Source organism: Gopherus evgoodei, chromosome 3 (assembly GCF_007399415.2).
Source record: "Gopherus evgoodei ecotype Sinaloan lineage chromosome 3, rGopEvg1_v1.p, whole genome shotgun sequence".
In the NCBI taxonomy this organism is placed as follows: domain Eukaryota; kingdom Metazoa; phylum Chordata; order Testudines; family Testudinidae; genus Gopherus; species Gopherus evgoodei.
This window is the reverse complement of record NC_044324.1, coordinates 44,368,721-44,394,805: the sequence shown is the minus strand read 5'-3', so window position 1 is coordinate 44,394,805 and position 26,085 is coordinate 44,368,721. Positions and strand designations below refer to the sequence as shown.

Here is a 26,085-nt window from a genome sequence, read left to right as displayed (position 1 = left end):
TTACAGCTTTGGAAAATATGTGGACTTTTTTATTTATTAACATTTGGTTTAACTCTCACACCTTATCATATTTTTGTTTATCTCAGATAGATGCATATTATAAATCAATAGAAATGGTAAAAACGTATCCTGAATGTACGTGCGGTTGTTTTTCTTCCAACAAGTAAATAACCCAATCCTGGAGTCCAAGTTTTCTTTGACTGCTGAGAAGCCAGGAGAGAATTCATGAAATGACAAGTTATGCTGAACATGCTCCTTTTAATTTCCCTTATTTCTTCTTAGAATTGAATAGAATACTTAACTTCTGCTTTTAGAGGAAAGATGGCTGCTCATTTCAAAGGAGAAAAAACTCAAGTTTTACCTGACTTTCTACATCTAAATGACTTGGCGTGTGAGGCTGTAGGAGGAAAGGTAAATGTATGCAGTTCAAAAGACAAATTGTGCTTTTAGTGCAGATTATACTTGACATTTCTACAGCTATTTCCTACTGAGGATCTAAAAGTGTTTTGCAGACACCAATGAATTAAGCCTCTGAATATTTCTGTGTGCTAAGTAGTAGTATCTCCTTTTTACAGATGGGAAAACTGAAACACAGAGAAATTAAGGGATTTGACAAAGGTCACACAGGAAGTCTTTGGCAGAGCTAGGAATAGACCCCACAAGTCTTAATTTGCAGTTTTATAATCGGAACACAAAGTCTTTCCTAGTGTTCAAATTCTGAAGATCTAGGTTAACAAAATTTTGACCTATGTTGGAGCTAGCCAATGAAAGAAGTTAGATATACCCAGTGAGATACATCCACTTTGCAACAGAGAAAATTGTCATCAGTGTTTTTGGGTTTTCTGAGTCACTCATACTGCTTCCTATGTTCCAAAGAAGGACACGATGGTAGTAATGCTATTGATGATGCATTATGACAAGGTTGTAGAAGGAGACAAAAAAGAAACCCCACATAATTCTTCAGTAGAGTGACAAAAGTGGTGTAGATAACAATGACCATCTTGCAAGAATGTAATTCCTACAGATGCAAAACAAATAGGTGGCCAATGGTTCTTTTCCTCAACATGTTTGATGTTGTTGGCATTTCAAGTTTCATCATTTAGGTCAATGACAATCCTGCTTGGCACCATACTTGCCCAAGATAAAGAAGGCACTTGTTCCTTGTCAGTCTAGGACAGGGATCAGCAATGTTTGGCATGCAGCCCACTAGGTGCTTACCCTGTCGGGCTGGGCCAGTTTGTTTACCTGCTGCGTCCACAGGTTTGGCTGATCGCGGCTCCCACTGGCCGTGGTTCACCATTCCAGGCCAGCTGGGGGCTGCAGAAAGCGGTGGCCAGCACATCCCTTGGCCTGCGCTGCTTACCGCAGCCCCCATTGGCCTGGAGTGGTGAACCGCGGTCAGTGGGAGCCGCGATCGGCTGAACCTGCGGACATGACAGGTAAACAAACCAGCCCAGCCCGCCAGGGTGCTTGCCCTGGCGGGCCACATGCCAAATGTTGCTGATCTCTGATCTAGGAGAATGACTTGTAGATGCACATATAAAGAGAAGAATCCTTCACACACAACATCTTACCATCCCTATCAAAGCAGCACTCTCATCCCTTGGCTACCATCAAAAAACAGCCACCATGGGAGCACCTAGACACTGCTAAATTTGCCCAAGGTCAGCTGACCATAAGAACCACAAGCAATATGGAGAATGTACTGAATTTGTATGCCCTGATAACTCGACACTCATGTTGATGTGTGAAAATTGCATGCAGATTCACATTGAATGAGACTCCAGCTAGTTCTTTCAATTTGATATTTAAATAAAGATTTTTCACCTAAAACATTAAAGAGTTGTTCTTAGTTTCTGAATGCATTTGGGGGACAAAAGTCCCCCACAGTATAGTTAATGTAACTTTTTTCTCAACACTAGATGAAGATTAAAGAAAAAGGTGCTCTGCTGTAAAATGAACCATGTCCTTAAGATTGTTCAGTTTAACACATGTATGTACAAAACAGAAATACATATTCACAAATACTGGATTGTATCTCATTGGTGGAGGTACCAGTAGTATACTTCCACTAGCAGGGCTTCTTGTCCTGCAGCTAAGGGGAGGTAAGAATCCTCAGTGGAAGGACAGCTTGGTTTGTGATTAAAAAGATATTTTGTCCACTTGTTTTTTCTGCATCATGTCATATGAATCCTCATAACAATGCTTCTAGTTAGAAGAACCACTCAAGAAGGTGGAGGTTTTTCAGGTGTACGCATCATGAGTTATTTACAAAGAAAATGAAACAAACCCTTCCCTATGTCACAGCAGTAGGTAAAAATTTTGTAAATAAAGATGCAGAAAGAAGAGTGAGGCCCTGGTCCTCAAGCAAAGAATTGAACTCAATGGGGTTCTATGCAGGTTCATTGGAGTACAGTACTGGAAAGAAAATGCATACAAAGATGCAGAAAGAACAGTAAGGGCCTGATCCTCAAACAAAGAATTGAATTCAGTGGGTTTCTATGCAGGTTCATTGGAGTATTGGAAGGAGAAATGAAAGAAATCCTTTTTTTTTAAATATGGTCTTATATGTATATGTCTATAAGCCTTTAGACAAAGTAATATTTTCTTTTTACTGGATAACATTTCACTAGGAAATGAAATAAAATAGTACATTTTTTTTTATTTGTGTAGATAATATTTGCAACGGATGACTTTTTTGCTCCTGCGGAGAATCTCTTAAAGGTATGGTTGGCTGACATTCACCACTTTGGAGGGTTTGCATGGACTGTTAAAGATTTTAGGCTTTAGAGGCAGAGACTGTAATTTATTGTCAGAGACCAGGACATGCCTAGTGGTTAGAGCGGGAGTCAGCTGTCAGAACCTAGGGTTGAGCCAAAGACAGAAGTGAGGAATCATAGGAGAGCGTCAGAGTTGGTTTACTTGGAGTGAGGCAGGGCTAAGAGCAAGCAAGTACAGAAACCAGGGGTGAAAGTGGGCCAGTACGGGCCGGTATGGTGTATCAGTAAGAAGCTCACTGGCCCATACTCAGCTGATGTTAAAGCGCTCCCATGGCAGCGCTTTAATGTCGCTGCACCCCGCTGTTGGCGGCCCTGCCAGTAGGGACCCTATCGGCAGGGCCACCAATGGTTGGGGAGAGAAGGGGCAACTGCCCTGGTGCCAGTGATTTAAAAGGGCCCGGGGCTCCTGGCTGCCACTGCAGCAGCAGCTGTATCCCCGGGCCCTTTTAAATTGCAGCTGGAGCCCCGGGCGGCGATTGATGGTCTGGCTGGGGGACGCTGACCCACCAGCCCCACCCCTTCTGCCCGAGGCCCTGCCACTTCTGGAGGCCCAGAGCCGGGCCCCCTACCGGTAAGAATTTAATATTACTTTCACCCCTGACAGGAGCCAACACAGCCATGGACAAGTCCTTTGAGCAGCCAATATCCTGCTGCTGCTATTGGTCTTAAAAGCAGGTCTGCCAATCCCGATAGCCAATTGGGAGGTTTGGCCAATTAGGTGATTCTGCTGCAGCCAACTGTGATTCAGTTGTAGGTTCTCTGTTGCTCACTAAGGACGTGGAGTTAGATGGTCCCAGGCTCAGCTGCAAGCAGGGCTATCTCCGGGGGGTGCAGGGCCCGGGGCGGAAGTGACATCACTTGGAGGGCTGGCCGTGCCAGGAGCAGGTAGGGAAGGTTGTGGGGGCGGACGGTGCCTCTACAAACAGCCAGGCGTGGCCATGCCCACACTCCACCCCACCCTAGGACCCTGCTTTGGTGGTGCTGCATGACTCCAGAGGGTTGGGGTCACGCCGTCCAACTTCCCAGTGCTGGGGAGGCTTCAGTGGCACTGCCACATGCTGTCCATCCCAGCGCACTCTCCCTTGGGTGGATGGGGCGGGGCTGAGAGTAGCCTCCCCAGCCAGTGGTTCACCTGTCACCCATGCAGTGCCAGCCAATTGCACTGCCTCACAGGGCCCCCCAAAGCATGGGGCCCAGAGCAGTCGCCCCAATTTGCCATCCCCTAGGGACAGCTCTGGCTGCAAGCCCTAATTTCTGACATTTATTTTGTTTATACAGTGCCAAACACAATATTGATGGATCTGAGCTGGCTGGCCTCTAGGCACTGTCACAATATAAATGTTGAATGACAACTGATCTTTGTAATGTATCTCTGCAATTTCATGTATACGTTACTTGGAAGCTACTTCCATTGGCTTTAAGGGAAAATTATTTACCTTGTAATTCTGCTTCTCCCTTTGCAAGATTCTTGTTCTTGGCTCCCTAGTTGAGACAGGCAGAACTTCCTTAGTTGTCTAAGGGGAGTGGGAGTGGGTAAAAGCACAAGACCTCCTTGGTCCCCATTGGTTTTTTTGTGTGGAATGTAACTGTAATACGTAGAACCTTCCAGTCACATCCTAAATTAGCAAGAAGCAAAAGTTCACCAAATAGAATCAAGCCAATCATTGAAAAATTAATGCCTCTGAAATGCAGAACAATACAAACACATCAAGATGTAGAGCTAAACACCACCAGCTGAGGATGTCTGTGCAGGAAGCAAACCCCATTGTGTGCACTGGTTATGCAAAAACATGCTTGCATTATTATGAGAACATAAGAATAGCCAGGCTGCATCAGACCAACAGTCCATATAGCCCAGTATTCTGTCTTCTGACAGTGGCCGGTGCTAGAAGCTTCAGAGGGAAAGAACAGAACAGATCCATACTCACCTTCTGGCAGTTAGAGATTTAGGGAGACTCAGAGCATGAGGTTGCGTCCCTGAATATCTTGGCTAATAGCCATTGATGGACCTATCCTCCATGAATGTGTCTAATTCTTTTTTGAATCTCATTATACTTTTGGCCTTTACAATGTCCCCTGACAATGTGTTCCACAAGTAGACTGTGCGTTATGTGAAGTACTTCCCATTGCTACTTCATCTTTTGTATCTTACCCATTGGCTGGTTTCATCCAACTCTTGCCTCTTGAGCGTAAACCAGGATTGTTGTCTGGGGCAGTGACTTCCTTTTTACTGTGTGTTTGTACAGTGCCAAGCACAATAGGAACTAGTGCAATACAAATAAATAATAATAAATAGGCTTCCCTTCAAACTTTGAGGGAGGTGGGTGGATGAGTGTGAATCCTAAATGATAAATCTTCTGAGAAGCAGAATTACTAGGTCCAAGATTTTTCTCTAAAGATGCCATGGGGGGTGGGGGGGGGAGAGAGAGAGAGAGAGAGAGAGAGAGAGAGAGAGAGTGTGTGTGTGTGTGTTTTAACCAGAGCAGATAAAATGTTAAAAATTTGAAATTTTGTGCAGGAAAGAATTTCCAGAAACATTCAATGTTGGGAGAACTGAAATGGAAGTTTTTGGCTTGCTGGCTGCCTGCCTATCAGGCTCCCTGGCTGGCGGCTTCCCTGGGAGCCTGGACAGCCTGGAGATCAGGCCTGCTGGGGAGTCAGCCAGGTGGGCTGCTGGGTAACTTGGTGGCCAGGGACCTAGCCACCCACCACCCCAGGTAGCCTATAGTCCACGGAAGCCAGCTAATCAAGGAGATGGCCAGTGGCTCCCCAATTAGCCCTTAGAGCCAGGAAGCTGGCTAGACAGGAAGTGGACCACCAAGTTTTCCAAGTAGCCCAAAGAGCTGGCTACCAGACCACTCAGCTCAGTTGGTAGTCTGGGAGCTGGGGAGCCTGGAACAGGCTAGCCTAGTGAGCCTGAGGGCCCTTGCTCCTCAACATCTCACTTGGTGGGCTGCTGGAGAGCCTGAGCCTGGAAAGCTGGCCATCCTGGGGAACTGTGCTGTCTGTTTGGCTTCCCTGGCTGTGCGGTGAGCTGGATGCCTGCCAGTTGAGAAGCTGGGCAGCCTAGAGAGCCAGAGGGACCCTAGGCTCTACAATATCCTACCAGGCAACTTGTCAAGCAGTGGTGGGGAGCCCAGGGAGGCAGGCAGTGGGTCGGCATGCTGGCAGGAAACCAGATGCCTGGCTTCCATCAAACATTATGACTGAATGGACACATTCCGCAGGAATATGTCAATTCCACAGAACAGAATTTTCCAAAAGAAAACATCTGACCAGTTTTAGACATGAAAAAGAAGGAATTTTTGCAAGTGCATTTTTGTTTTGAGCATAAAGGGGCCAGATGCCTCACTGTCTTACGGCACCTCAGTCATTACCCCATGTAGTGCACTGCCTGGCCAGTCTGTGTGGTCTCTCAGTCACAAACATACCACACATTTTCACCATGTGTGTATTTATTCTTTCTTTACAAAGTATCACAGGGTACTGCAAGGTTACAGCAAGTAGAAGATTCCACACAGCCTTCACTCCTCAGCCCCAGGCTCACTGGCTGATTGCTATGTTCCTCCCACTAATATCCTCCCAGTTACTGAGCCAATTGCCTCATTATCCCAGCAATCGCCACCCAAGTGTCAGTGATCCCCAAAGGAAATTGATTAATTGGCTTCAAATAAGCCTGTACTCTTCTCAATGCTGGAGCAACCTCAGTGACCAGGGTGCTACTAATAGAGCCCTGTCACGTGCCCCAAAACACTACTATAGCCTGTAGGCAACCAGAAACAAAGGATCTGGTTCTGCATTGTCTTTTCCATTATGAAGTCATTTACACTTGTGCAAAGAGATTATAAGGTAGCTGTACAATGAGCCAGTTGGTAATAATGAAGGGTGGTGGCCCCTGTTACCCCTCTGACATCTTCATTGTGACCAGTGGCTCTTGCTACTTTTAATAAAGGAAACATTTGTAGAGGCTTGATTATGCTTACCAAACTTTTTGATTCTTGATTCTTGATTTATTTCAATCGCTGTCTCATTACTACTATAATAATAACTTCTGAAAGGTTCTCAGGTATAATCAGAATTCAGGCATTACAGTACAGTGGAAAATATTTCAGTGAATCAAGTGGGATTTCCCCTCTACCCTTGCCTCAACTACCATTTCCTTTCATCACCTGATAAATACTAGCCCAAACATTTAGGAACATAGGAACTGAAGAGTGGAAGGGACTTCCTATGTTGCAGAGTGCAGTTTCCTGCTATTTGCTGACAACCCTGCCATATAATCCTGTTAATAAAGCTTTCAAGCTCCATCTTAAAACTAGTTAACTAGTTTTCTTTGCACACATTCTTCCTGTGACTACCCCTCTTTTGAGGAAGCAATTTCAAAGTACATTTTAGCTCTGATTAGAATTTATGATGAATTTCAAATACTTCCATTTAAAATACAAAAAAAGTTAGCAAACTGTTCCTACAATCATTACACATGCAAAAATCCCACTGAAATCAGCGGGGTTACTCTGAATTGATACCTGGATATGTAACGGAAAGAATAAAACTGGCACATGGAAGTTCAGCTCCTCAGCCCGAGTAGATCAGTATAAATCCATTGTTTGATGCATCTGATATTTTTCTAGAGACTAGAATGACATCTATATGCTCCTTTACTAATAAAATCAGTCAAGTGACTTGAAACCTGCATGTTCTGTGCTGGTCAAAATTCAGTGCTCAGTACACTAAGCTTAGTGGCATAGTACTGGTATAAGTGAGGAGAGAATATGGCCTGTTGTTCTTATTTATTTTTTAGAAGAAGAGTCCAGTTCTTAAACCAGACGAATTTACTGATTATGGCAAGTGGATGGATGGATGGGAGACAAGGAGGAAAAGGATTCCAGGTAATACACTTAATATTAGTCACTTAATAAATAGTAACAGTAGGGGATTTGCAGAAGAGGTGGGAAGAGGAGATGACATTGACTGACATCATTATGAAGCCTTCCAGTTTTGAGAGTGGTGAGCTTGGGGTTGCTGGGACTGAATGAACCAGAAACTCCAAATGAATCTTTCACAGTGTGAACCACCACATGGACTAAAACTACTGGCTTGGGTTCGTCCAATCTATATGAATTCAGACCTTCAATTTTTGCACAGTTCTACTGAATGGCAAGCGTTTAACCAGTAGATAAATTCATGAGTTTAATGCATACTGAAAAAGCTCCAGAAACAGCTTACAAACTTCCTGGGAGTTTGAGTTCTTTTTGTGCATTAAGTGTACATTCTGAGATGGCTTTTGTTGTCATGACCTGCTCTTTTGTGTTTTGTTTTTATCTGAAGTACAAGTACTGTATATACACTTGTAGTGATTTGGAGAGACTCCTAAACCTGCCATTGCTCACTCCAAAATAGAGATGGACCCAAACCAAAACGCTAGATCCAAATACCCCTAAACTTAGATGTATTCAAAATCTAGATGTAGGTCTTCATCTGAATTTTTAAAATGTCCTCTATTTGGTGTGAACCAAACTCCCTGGTACAAGCACACTCAAAATTCTGGGTTTTGAAATCCAGATCTGAATCCAAATTCTGTCATCTGAGCTCATCTTTTCTCCCAAATACATGCACATCGCCACATCTTGAGAAAAGGCAACCAGATAGAATTATTCCAAACTTGGCTTTCTTAAAGAGTTGTCAGCTTATCCTTTGATTTTCTGTCCAAGGCCTTAGGAAACCACACAGCTTTTTAAAATCCAAATATCTAATACTCTTCAAAATGCCATTATAACAATAAGCAAGTTGGTACTATTCATGTTTTGTCAAGTATGCTTAGTGTCTTTATGGAGTTCTTCAGGTTTTGATTACATGAAAATTCCTTCAAAACTTAATTGGAATGTGTTGTAGCTTTTGGATTGTTTTACACATAAGCTGATTTTACAAAACCACAGAACTGAACACCTCCAAATTTTGGTCATATGGAGGACTGTATCTGGATTTAAAGTTAACAGCTTGAGCCCTTTTCTTAAACATATTTATAAAGCAGGATTGTACCTACTAAATATTGTTGAAGTGAATTGCTGCTTTTATTCCCTGGTGTTATATTAAACTAGCTGGAAAAGCAGTTTGTCCTCTGTCTTTCAGGACATGATTGGTGTATTATCCAGTTGGGAGTACCAGGTATTGTCCATGGATTTGAGGTAAACACATCTTTCTTTGCTGGAAACTCTGCTCCTCGTATATCAATTCAAGCAGCATGTCTGATGCAAGGTAACTAATACATTAATTTATATCAGGTCTCCAGGTACCTTAGCGGAAGAGCTATTTGTGCCTTACATTGTATTGCTACTATTAGAGCCTTATTATTATGGGATAAAGTTAAGTACAATAAATTGTTTCTTATTGTAGATAAAATAGTTAAATTTCAGGCATTGCAGTGTTAGTGGCTGGAGTGATGTAATTCCTGGAAATATCACCTTGGGAAAACAGCACTTCTGGCAGTGTAGTGTCAGAAACACTGGGTGACCAAGGCTGTGAATGATGGGAGAATGCAGCTGTTACTTTCATTGTTTTAGATCACAAGTTCACATCACTTACCCCACGGTGTTGTGTGTGCTTAATAACAAAACACGTTTTAGAGAATTACACATTTTTTAATTCTTAAAGAAAGAAAATCCTCCAAAAAGGGCTAAATCCAGAGTCCAAAAAACCAGCCTGAGTAGTCAGGCTGGGTGCCAAGCAGATGTACCATGGGAGAAATCTCGCCACTCTTCCCACCAAGCTTTAGATGGCTCAAGAACTACTCCATTAGAATGAATGAAGTGTATCCATGGCTCTGGGTGTGGCCTTTCCACAGTGAATGATGGGAAAAACCATGTAGGAGCAAAATCTTTTATCATCATTTCTACCCCTTCTTGCCCTGGCTCTATCTCCTCCTTTCCCTGCCTGGTGCTACACTGGTTGCTCGAGTGGGTCCGTTCTGCGCTGATATTACATATCCCTGCTATGTTCCTCCACTGTCTTCTATACAGCTCTTCCTTTGAACAGCAGAACTGCAGTGGTTCCACTGCTAGGGATTACTCTGGGGCTCGAGAAGATGAGGTGGGATTTAGCTCAAAGAGAAAAATCTGAGCTATTGTAAAGCAAAAAAATTTGAAATAATTAAGCTAAATGACTTATTTTTGTTAGTAGAAATAATATATCAAATGCCTTCCAGCATAATATATTTTTATAGGCATGGTCCACCTAAAATAAGTATTCCTACAAAATGATGAGCTTCTTGTGATGGCATTACTCAGCTGATCAAATAGTGCTTTTAGTACTTCTGTCATTCTATATATTTTAGTATAAAAACAAAAATATTTCAGTAGCACTAGTTACTGATTAAGCATGTGTTTATATTGCTCCTGCAGTGGATTTACCAGAGTTTTGGCCAAGAGGGGACAGGATAGGAACTGCAGCTTCAGATGAAGAGTTAAAAGCTGTCAAGAAGGTATAGTCTGTTGGAGGCTGGGCGGTTCTTGGGATTCTAATGGGATACAGAAGCTTGTACTTCTAGATCATAGTTGGAATTAGGCCTAATTTGATTCTGCGTTAATGTTGAACTCTGATAGCTTTTCAGAGATCTATTATTAGAATGAGTGTTGATCTGAATCCAGATCCTTGTGAGCGGGTGTCCATAATACCAATTGTGCTGATGGCTTTAACCAGCACATTTACTTTGGCACTGTCAGCAAAGAGGGCAACAATTTAGTGGGCATGGAAACTGAATTATCCTTTCACACTTAGAGGGGGCACCTCCAAAACGGTGTTGAGATGTATCTGTAAGAGAGCCTAGAGAAGTTTGCACGCCTGTGCTGTACCTCTGCCTTGAGTATAGGACTTCCTTTTTCAGGGCTGGCACCTTTCAAGAGTTCTCAAGTCACTTATTATGTTTTAAAAAAATAAACAGGCCATTACTGTGAAGTATATAATTGACATGACAGTTTAGTTGTCCTGTACAAGGCTTTTCTTCATTTAATTCCACTTTGTTCCAATGAATCTTGCTTACTTGTGGCCTCATGTTGGATGCCTCCATTTTTAGGTGTCAGACTTTAGATCAGGGATTGGCAATCGTTGGCACGCAGTCTGTCAGGGAAATCCGCTGGCAGGTCGGGACGATTTGTTTACATGCAGCATCCGCAGGTTTGGCTGATCACAGCTCCCATTGGCTGCAGTTCGCCATTCTAGGCCAATGGGGGCTGCAGAAAGCAGTGGCCAGCATATTCCTTGGCCCACGCTACTTCCCGCAACCCCCATTGGCCTGGAAGGGTGAACCGCAGCCTGTGGGAGCTGCGATTGGCTGAACCTGCTGATGCTGCAGGTAAACAAACTGTCCTGGCCCGCCAGTAGATTTCCCTGATGGGCCACGTGCCAAAGGTTGCCTAGCCCTGCTTTAGATACTTTAAACATATTAAGCTGGGTGTTGTACCAATTATATTAGACCAATGAAAACCAGCAGGATCTTATTAAAGGGGACAAGACAAAGATGCCACATTTATTATGATAACAATTTATGACTAATAACTAATATCTTAATTCTTATACACACACATTATACCTATTACCTATGCGCGCTCACACACACACACACACACACACACACACACACACACACACACACACACACACACACACACATTTATACCTAATACCTATACACACACACATACATTCACACACACACATCCACATTCATCAGGTGTTCTGCAGCTGCTGCATAGTTACCAGTCCTGAAGATAGCTTAAGTTCATGGCTTGATTTTGCAGCTTGGGTTCGTAGCTTGTGGCAGCTAACTGGCCAGGAAAGCTGGGCACAAGGCTGAACTGGATCTCTGTTGGGCAGGCACCGATGTTCTTCCATGTTGGCAGCAGAATGTTACCCATAGTCTCTCATCTCACCCTTCTTTTTTATAGGCTTTTAGTCTATAGGTCTATAGGTCTTGCTGTGTCACGCTGCCTCTGGGTTTAGATTGATCACCCATCAATTGCAGGCGTGACTTTCAGCCTTGAACCTGGCTTTGATCTTCCTTCTGTTGTTCTGTTGTCCTTTTCTTTTTAGGGTGGATGCTTCTTACTTTGTTTAGGGCTGTTGTCTAGGTCTTCAGCTGTTGGTATTTGAACATTCATACCATACCTCATTCACACATCTAAACTAAACTAATAAGATTACAGCAAGGTTTGCAAAAATGAAGGTTGGAGGAAGCTTTTACAAAATGGAGTGAGTGTTTTAAAATGGGGTTTGAATTACAATATGGAACAGAAGTTACAGTATAGGCAAGTGTAGTGAATGGTGAACAGAAGTTACATTAATAAAGTGAACAATTGAAAACAATTTCATTTATCAGTTCTACATGGGTACCCAAATTTAAGGGACTTTTGAAAATGGTCATGTACAGGTTACATAGGAAGTCTATGGAAGAGCTGGGAATAAAAATTCAATTTCCTGACTCCGAATCACAAGATCATCCAATCTTCCTCCCTTGAATACCATGGGATATTTGCCTGAGTAAGGACTGCAGAATCAGACCTATAAAGTCTGTGTTGCATTGCACCTGGATTTAAGGTTGTTCTAGGAATATATACTAGAGTTACACTAGTGTAAGTCAAAAGTCAGTCCACTGAAACCAGTGGAGTTACTTCAGACCAACACCAAATGTAACTGAGAGCAGAATATGGCTCCTTAACTCTTTATTTCATTTTTGTTTTGTAATTAAAATCTCAGCTTCAACATTATATTAGCATCATGTATTTATTTATTTGTAAATAAAACATTGGGAAAATAGAAAGTACTTCCCTACGCATTTAATTAAAGAAAACCCCACCTTCATCTGAATGGTCAATCCTCAAAAATGGATGGTTTATTTCAAACTTTCTTACATGACTGATGAATTTCTTTGAAAGTTTAACTCAAAGGTAATTATTTTGAAACTGTATAAACACTGGGGCTTAGAATGCAAATACCATCCCAACCCTACCTGTAAAACACAGGTGATAAATAAAGGAATTCTAGCATGTATGGGGTAGAGAAATAAGGGCTCAAATATATTAGAACATACTGGGCTGTATTAAGCCTAATTAATAAACATATGGACTAAAGAAGAATATCCGTCACATTGACTCAGACAACTAATTAATCAATATTTGTTATCAGATGAAGTCAGATGAATGGACTCTTCTGGTTCCTATGAAAGAGTTGAAACCAAGATACCTTGATACTAGCCACAATTATTTTTCTGCCAGTTGTAAGAGGAAATGGACTCACATAAGGCTCAATATCTATCCAGGTAATTTATTTTTATATATCCAGGTAATACACATATATACAGAGAGAGAGTGAGAGAGAGAGACTCCTGAACTATGGTATTTAAGAGTGGTAGCTGTGTTAGTGTGTTCTGCATGGCTGAGGTTATGGAGGAAATGATGCTGCTTTTCCACAATTTCAGCCTGTGCACATCAGCTGATGCCCTCTACACCAACATTCCACACAAAGATGGACTACAAGCTGTCAGGAACAGTATCCCTGATAATGTCATGGCAACCTGGTGGCTGAAATTTATGACTTTGTCCTCACCCACAACTATTTCACATTTGGGGACAATGTATACCTTCAAGTCAGCGGCTCTGCTATGGGTACCTGCATGGCCCCACAGTATGCCAACATTTTTATGGCTGACTTAAAACAATGCTTCCTCAGCTCTCATCCCCTAACACCCATACTCTAATTGCACTACATTGATGTGCTTCATCATCTGGACCCATGGAAAAGAAACCCTTGAGGAATTCCACCATGATTTCAACAATTTCCATCCCACCATCAACCTCAGCCTGGACCAGTCCACGCAAGAGATCCAATTCCTGGACACTACAGTTCTAATAAGTGATGGACACATAAACACCACCCTATACCAGAAACCTACTGACCGTTATACTTACCTACATGCCTCCAGCTTTCATCCAGACCACATCACATGATCCATTGTCTACAGCCAAGCTCTAAGATACAACCGCATTTGCTCCAGTTCCCCAGACAGAGACAAACACCTACAAGATCTCTATCAAGCATTCTTAAAACTACAATACCCACCTGCTGAAGAAACAGATTGACAGAGCCAGAAGAATACCCAGAAGCCACTTACTCCAGGACAGGCCCAACAAAGTAAGTAACAGAACGCCACTAACCAACACCTTCAGCCCCTAACTAAAACCTCTGCAGCACCTCATCAAGGATCTACAACCTATCCTGAAGGACGATCCCTCACTCTCACAGATCTTGGGAGACAGGCCAGTCCTCGCTTACAGGCAGCCCCCAACCTGAAGCGAATACTCACCAGCAACCACACAACAAAAACATTAACATAGGAACATATCCTTGTAACAAAGCCCGTTGCCAACTCTGTCCACATATCTATTCAAGGGACACCACTGTAGGACCTAATCACATCAGCTACACTATCAGAGGCTCATTCACCTGCACATCTACCAATGTGATATATGCCATCCTGTGCCAGCAATGCCCCTCTGCCAGGTACATTGGCCAAACTGGACAGTCTCTATGCAAAAGAATAAATGGACACACATCAGATGTCAAGAATTATAATATTCAAAAACCAGTCAGAGAACACTTCAACCTCTCTGGTCATTCAATTACACTAAAAGTTGCAATACTCCAACAAAAAAACTTCAATAACAGATTCCAAGAGAAACTGCAGAACTGGAATTAATTTGCAAACTGGACACCATTAAATTAGGCTTGAATAAAGACTGGGAGTGGATGAGTCATTGCACAAAGTAAAACTATTTCCCATGCTAATTTCCCCCTACTGTTACTCACACCTTCTTGTTAACTGTTGGAAATGGGCCATCCTGATTATCACTACAACATTTTTTTTCTCCTGCTGATAATAGCCCACCTTAATTGATTAGTCTCATTATAGCTGGTATGGCAACACCCATTTTTTCATATTCTCTGTGTGTATATATATCTTCCTACTGTATTTGCCACTGCATGCCTCTGATGAAGTGGGTTTTAGCCCACGAAAGCTTATGCCCAAATAAATTTGTTAGTCTCTCAGGTGCCACAAATACTCCTCGTTCTTTATGGTATTTAACAACCTCTTGGCTGGTTCTGTGTCTATCCAGTCCCACTTACAGCTGCCATCAGAACAGGAAGAGAGCAACTAGTTTGAAATAAAGTAACTAGCAAAGTGCTGGGCTAGGTATAAGACTTGGTATGATGATTAGATTAGATGACTGCTTTTGGTTGGCTAATGGGATGATCAAGCAGAAACAAGACAGAACAATAGGCAGTAAAGTCTATTAGCACGACATAATCTTTATAAATAAAAAGCAAACAAGTTAACAAAAGCAAAAGGGTTACAAACAAAAAAATTTCCCAGCCAGGAGGCTAGCCTAACCTTCAGAATCTGGGTAGGGAGCCCTGACTTCCCCCAGGTATTGTCCTCTTCTCTTCTTCCCTTCCTCTTTCTCTCCAGCAGCCCTTCCTTTTTCACAAGTGTTCAAAGGGCATCTGGAGTTCACTCTTGTGCACTGGGGATCAGGAGCGCCGCTAGGTTTTTTGCCACCCTAGGTGGCAGAAGGTCCTGTCCCCGAAATGCTGCCCCCGACAGAGGCGGCAGAAGGTGTCACTCCCAAAATGCCACTCCCAACAGAGGCGGCGGAAGATCTGGCCACAGCGGTCACTGCCCCCCAAATGTTAGCTCCCTAGGCAACTGCCGAGGTCGCCTAATGGGTTGCGCCGGCCCTGCTAGGGATTAGATTGTATTCCTGCACCCTGCCACACATGGGGTTCATGATTCTAAGTCAATAGACTTAATTTGCATCTCATTAAGTTCACTTGGTGTTTTGGGGTTCAGAACCAGAAAATGTCCTGTGAAATTCAAAGTGAATGCAGCAAAATCTGACTTTCAGAAATCAGCAGAAAAACAAAGAAGCACCCTCAAATGCTGGGCTCCTTGTGCAATGAAGGCTAATGTTTTAGACTTGAGTCTTTTTTGCTTAAATGTGCTGAGGTTTCTTTATCTTTGGGTCACAGGATCAGGCAACCCTGTCTCAGACAATTGCTAGATAGTCAATAGTTCCAAAATGAACACATCAGCTAATAGGGAAATAGTGGAAATCTATTTTAGGCATATAACCCTCTCTCTGACGATTGGATTGCATTTAGTGATCCAAAGGTGATTTTAATTATGTGAGATAGACTTCAGCCCTTAGGAGGCTAGCCTGTCCTGAGCAGTTTTATACCTTCAGGACTCTGGCAGTTTTCCAGGGCCAGAGCACTAGACTGTGAAGGAAGGAGGACCTGAGATGGAGGAGGTGCCAGACCAGGGCTCCCAAGCAATGTCAGTCCTGGCTAAAGCTGTTGTTTCTGGTAGGAACAACCAGTTTTCTCCCAGCCTTCTTTTCTTAATTTCCCTGATACTGATCTCACTTATATATTTTTGTGTGAAGCATGCACAGGAAGCAGTATGGGGTGAATAGGTGAGAGAAACTGGCTGAGGATGGAGCAGAACAGGGAGACAAAAAAGGTAGCTCTGTACATAAAAGTTGGTGGCAGGGAGCAGAAAGCTCATGGTCAGTCAGAATGGGGCCTTCTTGCAGCAATTATGAGGGACCAGAGGTCAGCCAGAGAAGCCTCTTTGTGTTATGTGCATATCTTGGCATTTCAAAATTTGTGAGTTTAATTTATTTTTTGGTGAGTTCAATTTAAAAAATATATACACCACTGCCTGGCAGCAATACACACCGCCATGTAGATCCTGCGGAGATAAACACCACAAGAAGTACCATGTCAGAAAGACAGTTTCCTCTTTGGCCCCTGATTGGTCTAGGCACCCTATTTAAGCCCAGGAGAAGTTCCAACAAAGTGGACTCTATTGCCACTGCCAGTTGTAGTGTTGGGCCTGCCTCTCTAGCTCTTGGACTCCTGGTTCCTGACTCTAGCTCTGCATTTGGTGCTGTTCCTGGCCTTTGACCATCACTGCTCCGACCATGAAGCATGACTGCCCAATCCCCAGACATGACAGTTGCCTGATTGAAATTTCCTAATGCATTAGTATACATCTGGATAAAGGATGCACTGTATAACAGCAGCTTCTTTTGTAGAAAAATGTTCAATTGTCATTTAAAATAATATTTTGGCTTTTTAACAAATTTCTGAAAGGCTCATGAGAAGTAACCTTGGAGCAATCATAGAAATGTAAGGCTGGAAGGAATCGCAAGAGATCACCTAATCCATCCCAAGCACACCGAGACAGGACCGAGTATACCTAGAATGCACAAATATATCCAGAACTGTGTTGTTATAAAACTTCTTTGATGTTTCTATCAGTTTTGCCCTTTGATTTTTAGTGTGAATTTTATAAACTACAACTCTACACAATGGTTTAAAGGGATTCGACTGCACTGTGGATTATTAGTGCACTGACGTGTTGCACGGATATCCTACTGGTCTTGATGTTTATTAATGACATCATAAACTACAGAACCCCTGTGTGGAAACGTGTTGTGCTCAGCTTCCACACTGAAATCCAAGCTCTTTCCTTTCATTCCAAAGTCTGTAGATTAAAAGGAAAGTACATCTTGCATTTGCCATCTGTGCTGTAATCTGCTTCTGAATATGTATAAGCAAGGCCCTCATGGTTCTGTTCATTCTTAAAGATAAAATCATTCACTGTAATTTTATTTTTTTGACAGATGGTGGGATTGCACGTTTCAAAGTGTATGGTGCTGTTCAGAAAGACTGGTCAGCTTCTGGCCCAAATGACTTGGATGACTTGGTGGCAATGGAGAATGGAGGTATTTGTGTTGGATTTAGCAGTGCTCAATTAGGCCACCCAAGAAATATTCTAGGTAAGTTAAAGGCATTACTATTTCTGGTTTTAAATACTAAAAGTAAACTGTATTCAAGCATAGAATCAATGTTAATCATTCTCCTATGCAGTTTAACAAAAACTCCCTCTTTGGTCACAGTAGTCACAATAACTGGTTTAAAATAGAATTTACTGAACTATGATTCAGTCCTGTAGTCTTTTCTCAAACAAAACTCACATGAGATGCGGGTCTGGGCCCTACCCACATGGCTATATGAACTTACCAATTCAGTAAATTTGCTTTGTTAACTTAATTTATGATAGATGAGATCTTCCATAGGGGCCAGGATTTCTAATGCCCTCTGTAAGAAAGGATTTCACTTCTAGGCCACTGGTCAGTAGTAAATATAAATTGTTACAATTAGATGGCTCATTCTGTAGCCAGAGCCCAGATTATCTTCTCCTGTGGCAAAAACTTTGGGAAGACCACAAGGATTTCCTCATGGAGAAACCTCTGTATCATGTAGACAATACGGTTTTATTTCTTCTACCACAGAAAAGCTGCCCCAAACATGGCAGATATCTTGGAATCTGCAAGATACATCCATATAGAGGTTCTGAACTCCTTGCCATGCTCTTCTCCTATACTCCTCAGCTCCCTGGCAGTGAGACTCCACTGGAGCCATGCTACCAGGGACTTCCTGTTGGCCTCAAGTGGCTCACAGGGACCCCTGTGTGTTCTGGGAATGGTGGAGGGTGTGTTATGCAAAATAGGGAATAGTCTGGGGTGGTATTAACTCTTTCAAGGAAATTCTACTGGGCTAGGGCAGGGGCTGTAATGTTTCCACCACTGGTCTGCCCCTTCCCAAATTCCATCCTCTCTCTCACATAGACCCCAGATCATGTGGAGAGGAGGTCTGGAAAGTCAGGGAGGGAGAGGAAATGGTGCTTTGGAGGGTCCAGAGCCTTCCTTCCATGTGAAAAAACGGAGATCCATGAGTGGAGCACTCCTCCGCATGTGGCTCTTGGGGGATATGATCCGTCCTCTCTTTTGATGCTCTCAGTCTATATCCCTGTGTAGAAATGTTCACATCACAAAACCCACCACCACTGGCAGTCTCAGCAGAAGCAAAGGACTGAACTGAACATAGTAACAACTATTCTGGTCCCTCTAGAAATGGGCTTGCCTGGTTATGGTTGTGGCATACTGGTGGGGCAATGTGATGAAAATAGCATATCCATTGCCTGCAATGTACATGTTCAGTGGATATACAGCAAGCTGACATACCTGGAAACTACAATCTAGCATCTTTCTTGAGCACTAAATTCAGAAGAAATATTGAAAGCAGAGAGAAACCACAGCTGATTTATAGAGAATACCCTCCACTGTGTTACTGTGACAGGGTGCTCTTAGTAGCTATAAACTGAGCCCTTTGGAAGCCAGCACCCTGGTCTCGTAGAACACCCAGAGCACTGATTGTAGTTAGGGCTAGTCTACACTAGACACGCTACAGCAGTGTAGTTGCACTGATGCAGCTGTACCACTGTAGCATGTCTGGTGAAGACGCTATATGCTGACAGGAGAGAGCTCTCCTGTTGGCATAATAAAACCACCTCCATAAAGGGAGTAGCTATGTCAGTGGGAGAAGGTCTCCAACTGACAGAACTGTCCATACTGGTGCTTAGGATGGTGTAGCTTACATGTTATATCAATATAACCTGTAATGCATACAAGCCCTCAGAGTAGGAGAGACTTAGTTTGCGTTTGAAAGGGCAGAAGAGATCACTTGCACCTGTACGAAACCTGGGGGGCTGATGAGCTAATTAGCTCACCAGCTGGATAGCTCTGAGAAGAAAGGAAGCAGTAAAAAAGGCTGAGCCAGGGAGCAGTGTGGGGGCTGGAGCCAGCTGTTGGTGAGGTTGGGAGAGGTTGAGAGCTGGGCTTGGAACTCTGGGGCAGCTTGGGCTGGTGGCTGACTGGCTGACCATAGCTGGAAATACAGACTGAAAGTGAAAGGCTGGAAGTTATGTTGGAAAATGAAGGAGAAGAAGTAATGGGCGAGGAATGGCTTCAGATTAGGAAGAAGAAAAAGGAATAGAAGCATTTGTATCCAAAGAACAGGAAGCAGAGAGGGAAGGATATAGTCTTACATGGCTGAGTAGAATATAAAGATGACATATTAAATGAAAATTTCAGCATATAGGAACTCAAAAAATCTATAGACAACAGTTAAAACAGTCTCAGGTAAAGATAGTATATGTAGTGAAATGCTCAAGCACTTACCAGTAGGAAGTTTAAAAGATTTACTGAAATTATATAATAATATATGAGGAAAAGGAATATTTCCTCAGTATATGAGGAAAAGGAATACTACTGGCAACAAGCAAAACATGGCAAATTACGAACAGTACCTGATGCGTATAGACCTATTGCCCTCACATCATGTGTGGGCAAAATTATGGAAAGAATGATAAATTAGAGAATAGTAGCATACTTGGGGGAAAAATAGAAATTATAAATTGTGTACAAAGTGTTTCAGGAAAGTAAGATGCACAATCAATCATATTGTAAGATTAGAAACAGAAATACAAAAAAAAAATGAGGAAAAGAGAGTTTGACAGTTGTCTTTTTGGATATTGAAAAAGCATATGACATGGTATGGAGGGAAGGCTTGCTGTATACACTATCCGCAATTGAAATAAAAAAGAATGTTCTGGTGGATAAGTGATTTCTTAAGTGATAGAACCATACAAGTCAGGGTGGAGGGGGCTTTTTTGAATATTTATAAACTTACTAATGGTATTGCACAGAGGAGCATTATCAGCCTAACCCTATGTAATGTTCTGATTAATGATCTCTGGAGAGTATAAGGGCAGGAATAAGTATTACTCTATTTGCTGATGACTGTATTATATGGGCCAAGCACAGAAGACTTAAGATAGCTGTGGAGACAATGAAAGAGGCGGCTGGGAATGTCAGAATGGGGAGATACTTGGGGATTTAAGTTCAGTTGCTAAAACAAAGGGAATGATCTTCACAAAAAAGAAAGTTTGGGAAGAATGGAACCTATATCTCTATACACAAAGAACACGGATTGTTCAAAATTTTACATTCTTAGAAGTTATATTAGATGATAAAAGAACTTGAAAAGGTTATATAGATAATATCAAGAGTAAATGTAAAGATAGGCTGAATCTGCTGGGAACAATTGGGGTTACAGATAGGAACACATTGTTATTGCTGTACAGGACATTAAAAAGACCAGTTCTATATTGTGGATACTAAGCCTTTAATTCAGCTTCTAAATCAGCATACACAAAAGAGAAGGCTGATGCAAGCCCAAGCTCTGTGACTTGCATGTGGTGCAAGTATTACGACTCCTTTGTGTGCTTCAGGTAGCAACCGTAGAAATGCCTATAAATTTAAGGATTAAATTGTTAGATTTTGCCTTTTGGGCTAAGGTTAATGTAAATAGTGAAGATAAGAATACAAAACAAATATATGAGGACTGTTGAGAATTAAGTAGACAAGAAGTAACTGGGCACCACAAAAACTCCCATATGCTAATAGGGTCATAAGATGGGTAAAAGACTTGGGTGAAAAGCAAGGTCTGGGGAAATTAAAATCTTTAGTCATGGGAAATCGAACTATAGCTGGACAGTTGTCTCTCTCGTTGTGGATTTGGAATTATATGAAAAAACAAAGGGAAGAGCAGGGCCATTAAATATGATGACTATGACTTATGAGTTTATACATGGCAAATGGCTCACCATTTCTCTGGCCAAATCTCTACCAATGACTCTACAGAAGACTACACAGGTAGAGTGGGAATGGCCTTTTGTATCCCTGAATTTGGAATTCAGAGATCTAAGAGTCTATCCAATGTTGTGGTCATTATGATGGCTGAATTGACATGCATACTCAGGGGCAGCTATAGGCATTTTGCTGCCCCAAACACAGCAGGCAGGCTGCCTTCGGCGGCTTGCCTGCAGAGGGTCTGCCGAAGCTGCAGGACCAGCCGACCCTCTTCAGGCATGCCTGTGGGAGGTCCCCCGAAGCCGCGGGACCAGCGGACCCTCCGCAGGCAAGCCGCCGAAGGCAGCCTGCCTGCCACCCTCATGGAGACCGGCAGAGCACCCCCAGTGGCTTGCCGCTCCAAGCATACGCTTGTTGTGCTGGTGCCTGGAGCCGCCCCTGTGCATACTTTTGGCACAGTGTTAATTGCTTTGCAAACCTGCCCAACCATGATGCCAACAGTGGACTTTATTACCTCTCATTGGTTTGCAACTGACAGGTAGCTGTCTGGTGTTGCTAGCTTCCACAAGGCAATAGTCACTTGGTTCTGCACTAGTATGGCTTCTCTGAATCGAGTGTTCTGGTGTGGGAGGCTTGGTGCAAGCTCATCACACATCTCCATGAAGGTCTGTTTCATAATTTAGAAGTTCTGAAGCCACTGCTGGTTATCCCAGGTTTCCAAAATGATGTGATCACACTACGCCATGTGGTTTTCCTGCACCAGAAGCAATGATCCAACCATGGCATTAGCAGCATTCACCATATCTGTTCCATGGGACACAAATGGATTCACCTGGATAAGGGATGTAGGCCCAGCTATGACTGTTGTTCTATCCTATCTGACTCTTTATCAGGTATAATGGTGATTAGAAGGGGAGCCATATAAAACAGGAATCACTAAATCAAAGGTAGTAAAAATGGGTATACACATTGTAACAGTGTGGATTCCGGTGCATGTTGGGATATTGGGCAATGAAATGGCAGAAAAAACTGTGAAAAATGCCTTAAAATTAGGAAGTTGATATACAGATCTCTTTGAGTAAACAGGACATCAGAATTTTGGTTAAGAGAGAACTTAGGAAGCAATGGCAAGAACTATGGGCCAAAGAGAAAAAAGAAAGAAGGTTCTATGAAATATGTCCTAAACATGAGGATAGTAGTGTACTTAATAACTATGACAGAAGAAATGAATTAACTATATTTAGTGTGCTAACAGTTCGCTGTGAACTGAATGGTAACTTATATTTGCTAAACAAGCATGAAGATGGGTTGTGTGATGCATGCAAAGTCTAAGAAAGAGTTGAGCATCTGCTGTGGCAATGCAAGGATAATTACATAGAGAAAAAGTTAGTCATAAAGTATCTAAGATGCCTTGGGACGAAGGAAGATAGTCCAAAAGGACTGGTGAGAGTACTGGAAAAGTGGGGTAACGTTAAAAAAGCGTCACTTTGCTTTCTTAAGGATACAGGACACTGATGTTTTTGCTTATGTGAAAACTGAGGTAGTTGACACTCATAGTCTCACATGCTGAGTCTGCTGCACCATAAAATGACAGGAAAAGAAAGGAGAGGGGCTACACATGACTGCTGCTATGTTGTGATGTACTTGGAATATAAACATCAATAAAGACACTTGGTGGAGATACCCTGCTGGACACTACGTGCTGCTTAATTCACAAAAAGGACTTACCAGCCACGGTTTCCAGGAGCTGAAGGGGGAGCCTGTTCACAGTTACATATTTTTGTAGGGCTAGGAAGAGCAACATCTATGGAAGATGGTTGGGAAACAGCAAGAAGACCGGACAGGCCACCAGTTTTAAAAGTAAGGAATAAATGAGTTACAGTTCTGATTTTAGATCTGTTTACAATTCTTTTTTCCCACAAGAGGTGTATATATATGTTTGTGTGTGTGTGTTAGAGAAACTTGAGAAGATTTAAAGGAAAACTTAAAATAATATTTTCTTAGAGGTGTCTTGTGTTCCCAGGAGGTAGCAGAAACTCATATTGTAGGCATTGCAATATATTCTCTAGGTCTAGTTCAAAGCTATTAGGCCCTATATGGTCTGTCTTTTTCTCACCATCTCTGTCTGGATTCTTAACCTCTCTTGATAATGAAATGAACTACACTAATGTGAGAGATGATTATTACTACAGCTCTATCATCTTTGGGAATCAGGTTCTTAAGAGAGACAAATGGATAAAATAATAAAGTCAAAGGATGCAATATTTATTGAGAAATGTGCAAACAGCTTTAAAGGGAGCAAATTATTAATGGCCTAATCCTGCATCCATTGCAGTCAATAGGAGCTTTGCCACTGATGTCAAAGGGGGCCCTAAATAATGGAAAACAGGTTTAATGCTTATCGTAAGAATTGCATATGATGTGATATGTGGAATGATTGGAATGCTGGCACCTGCAACTGGAAAGAGATGCTTTGTTTACTCCTTTAGTTCACTTTTCTTTATTGGAACTTTAAAATTAGGATGATTTTGGCTTTCAGCCTCTAAAAATGGGATTTCTTCTTAAAGAAGAAAGCTACATAACAGCTATCCATAACAAAACATACCGAATCTCTTGTGAATTCTCTCTTTAAATGCATTATATTTGTATTGACCTTCAGATTCCATATCTTACTCAGTCCTATTAATAGGGCTCTAACCCATTCCATGAAGGTAGCTTTACTGGGGTAATGTAGTTCTTTGCAGAAAAAATTCTCATTGTCAGAAGGAAGGTTGGGGATCCGGTGTTTAATCAGATTCATTCAATAGTCTGAAAGTAAAATGTACTTTTAAGAAACCAAGTTCAGCTAGTAAATGCAAAAATGTACCATGCCTTACCTTTACCTTTTTTATTTTTGTGATTCACCGAACCATGTAAAAGGTTTTTCCCTGTTATTTTCAGGCTGATGAGAAAGGTATCCTCCTCATGCCAGGGAATGAATGGGCAGTTTTCCGGCTGGCACATCCTTGTGTAATAACTCACATTGAAATAGACACTAATCACTTTAAAGGTAGAACAAATGCTTCTTGTTTGTCCCGTGTATTTTATTGATCATACCAAAAATATATGTTGTACCATAGATATATTGTGCAGGACCACTAGGAAAGGTGGAATTAAACAGTTTCAGCAGTTGATGATCAGCTAAGCTTAGGGGCATCTAGGGTGTATCTCCCTTCTGCTGGGCATATCAGCACCAGGACTGCCCTAAGTCAGGGGAGGAGTCCTCGATGCTGGGGGAATCTTTGAGGGCAGTCACTGGGTGAAATCCTGGCTCCATTGAAGTCCGTGGGAATTTTGTCATTAAAATCCTGATTCCATTAAAGTCACCCAATTGAACGGATTGGAGAATCTGAGCACTCTATATCAATTGTTACAAAGAGTCAAACCATATTCCTTCAAGCAGTAGGTTTCAAGTATTTGTAGAAAAATGTATTTTATTGAACAAATATCGTATGATGAATGTGGAATTTATGGAATAAATTATGTGGATGTTTTCCATTATTGGTCCTGGTGACAGAGGCGGGTGCATAATTCACTAATATTCGTGAATAAATACAAGCTTTGTGATTTTTTTATATTAAAATATTTGTAAATAGCTTTTTAATTATTTGTCCAGCTCTTATTTTTTCTAGCCATCACTGCACTACAAACGTAAAGAATCAAACCTGTGTTTTGTGAAATTCATTACTCTGTGTTTCAGCTCTAAAAGCCTAAATTTAGTTTATAAAATAAATGTATCTTAAGAAAATTATAATGCGACAAAAATATACAAAAGCATGTTACTGTTTGCCATCAGGTAACTTTCCAGATACTTGCAAACTTGAGGCCTGTGTTTTGAACACAGAAGAAGAAAAAGAGTATATAACACAGAAATGGAACCTTAAACAGAATCCAAAATGGAATCCTTTGCTTTCTTTTACAAAGGTAAGGCTTTTATTTCTAGATCCTATGAGCACTGTGGACTGTTGAAATAATGCTTAAAAAAAAAAAGCGTTTTGTGGGTTTTTATATGAGGAGATCAGTTTCCAAACATTACAAGGACAAAACTACACAGTATAGTAAGCAAAAGTGGATACGCATCTTGTTTTCATGATCTTTTTGTTTTCTTGGGGGATGGAGAAGCATTATACAGTATATCAAATAAGGAGATTATTTTGGATTCTTGAATTTTGTAGCTTCTTCTCTGTGTACCTGAATTTCATCTATTTTATCTGTAGCTAAAGTTTTAGTGGACATATGCACCCTTCTGTCTATATGTAACAGTTATTCTGTTAAAAGGCAGTATTTAAGTATGCCAATTTTACCTTACATTTTTGTTTTAGCTTAAGCCTAACAAGAGGCATTTCTTTGACGGCACTGCCCTACAAATGCAGGATGTAATCACTCATGTGAGACTCGTTATTGTTCCTGATGGAGGTGTAAGTAGGATGCGTCTCTGGGGTTTCCCACGGACTCTGCTTTATACAAGCAAATGAAGAGGATTTTCTAAAAAAGGCTTTAAGGGTTATAGAATGGATGTTCACTTTTCCCCGTTATAGAAACTTGAATATTCATTGAATGGTACACATGCATTAAACTAAGCATGACTTTTTCCCAGCAATAATTCAAACATAACAATTCTGTATGTATTATGGCTGTACAATAATACAATGACT

At 41.8% G+C, this 26,085-nt stretch overlaps 1 protein-coding gene across 1 annotated transcript; it reads left to right on the top strand.

Annotated features, from left to right (window-relative positions):
* Nucleotides 1-321: 321 nt before the first annotated feature.
* ALLC (allantoicase) lies at nucleotides 322-25,905 on the top strand. The gene is made up of 11 exons (XM_030554203.1): nucleotides 322-411; nucleotides 2,674-2,724; nucleotides 7,582-7,669; nucleotides 8,910-9,035; nucleotides 10,178-10,257; nucleotides 12,957-13,089; nucleotides 17,519-17,674; nucleotides 23,178-23,251; nucleotides 24,332-24,440; nucleotides 25,227-25,354; nucleotides 25,753-25,905. The coding sequence occupies exons 1-11, from the start codon at nucleotides 322-324 to the stop codon at nucleotides 25,903-25,905; spliced, it is 1,188 nt and encodes a 395-aa protein (XP_030410063.1).
* The last annotated feature ends 180 nt before the right edge of the window (nucleotides 25,906-26,085 follow it).

Bases quoted from the DNA above. Each gene is read 5' to 3' on its own strand.
- ALLC (XM_030554203.1), top strand. From the start codon at position 322: ATGGCTGCTCATTTCAAAGGAGAAAAAACTCAAGTTTTACCTGACTTT. The intron at 23,252-24,331 runs GTAAGGAATAAA...TGTTATTTTCAG, and splicing joins ACAGGCCACCAGTTTTAAAA to GCTGATGAGAAAGGTATCCT. The intron at 25,355-25,752 runs GTAAGGCTTTTA...TTTTTGTTTTAG, and splicing joins CTTTGCTTTCTTTTACAAAG to CTTAAGCCTAACAAGAGGCA.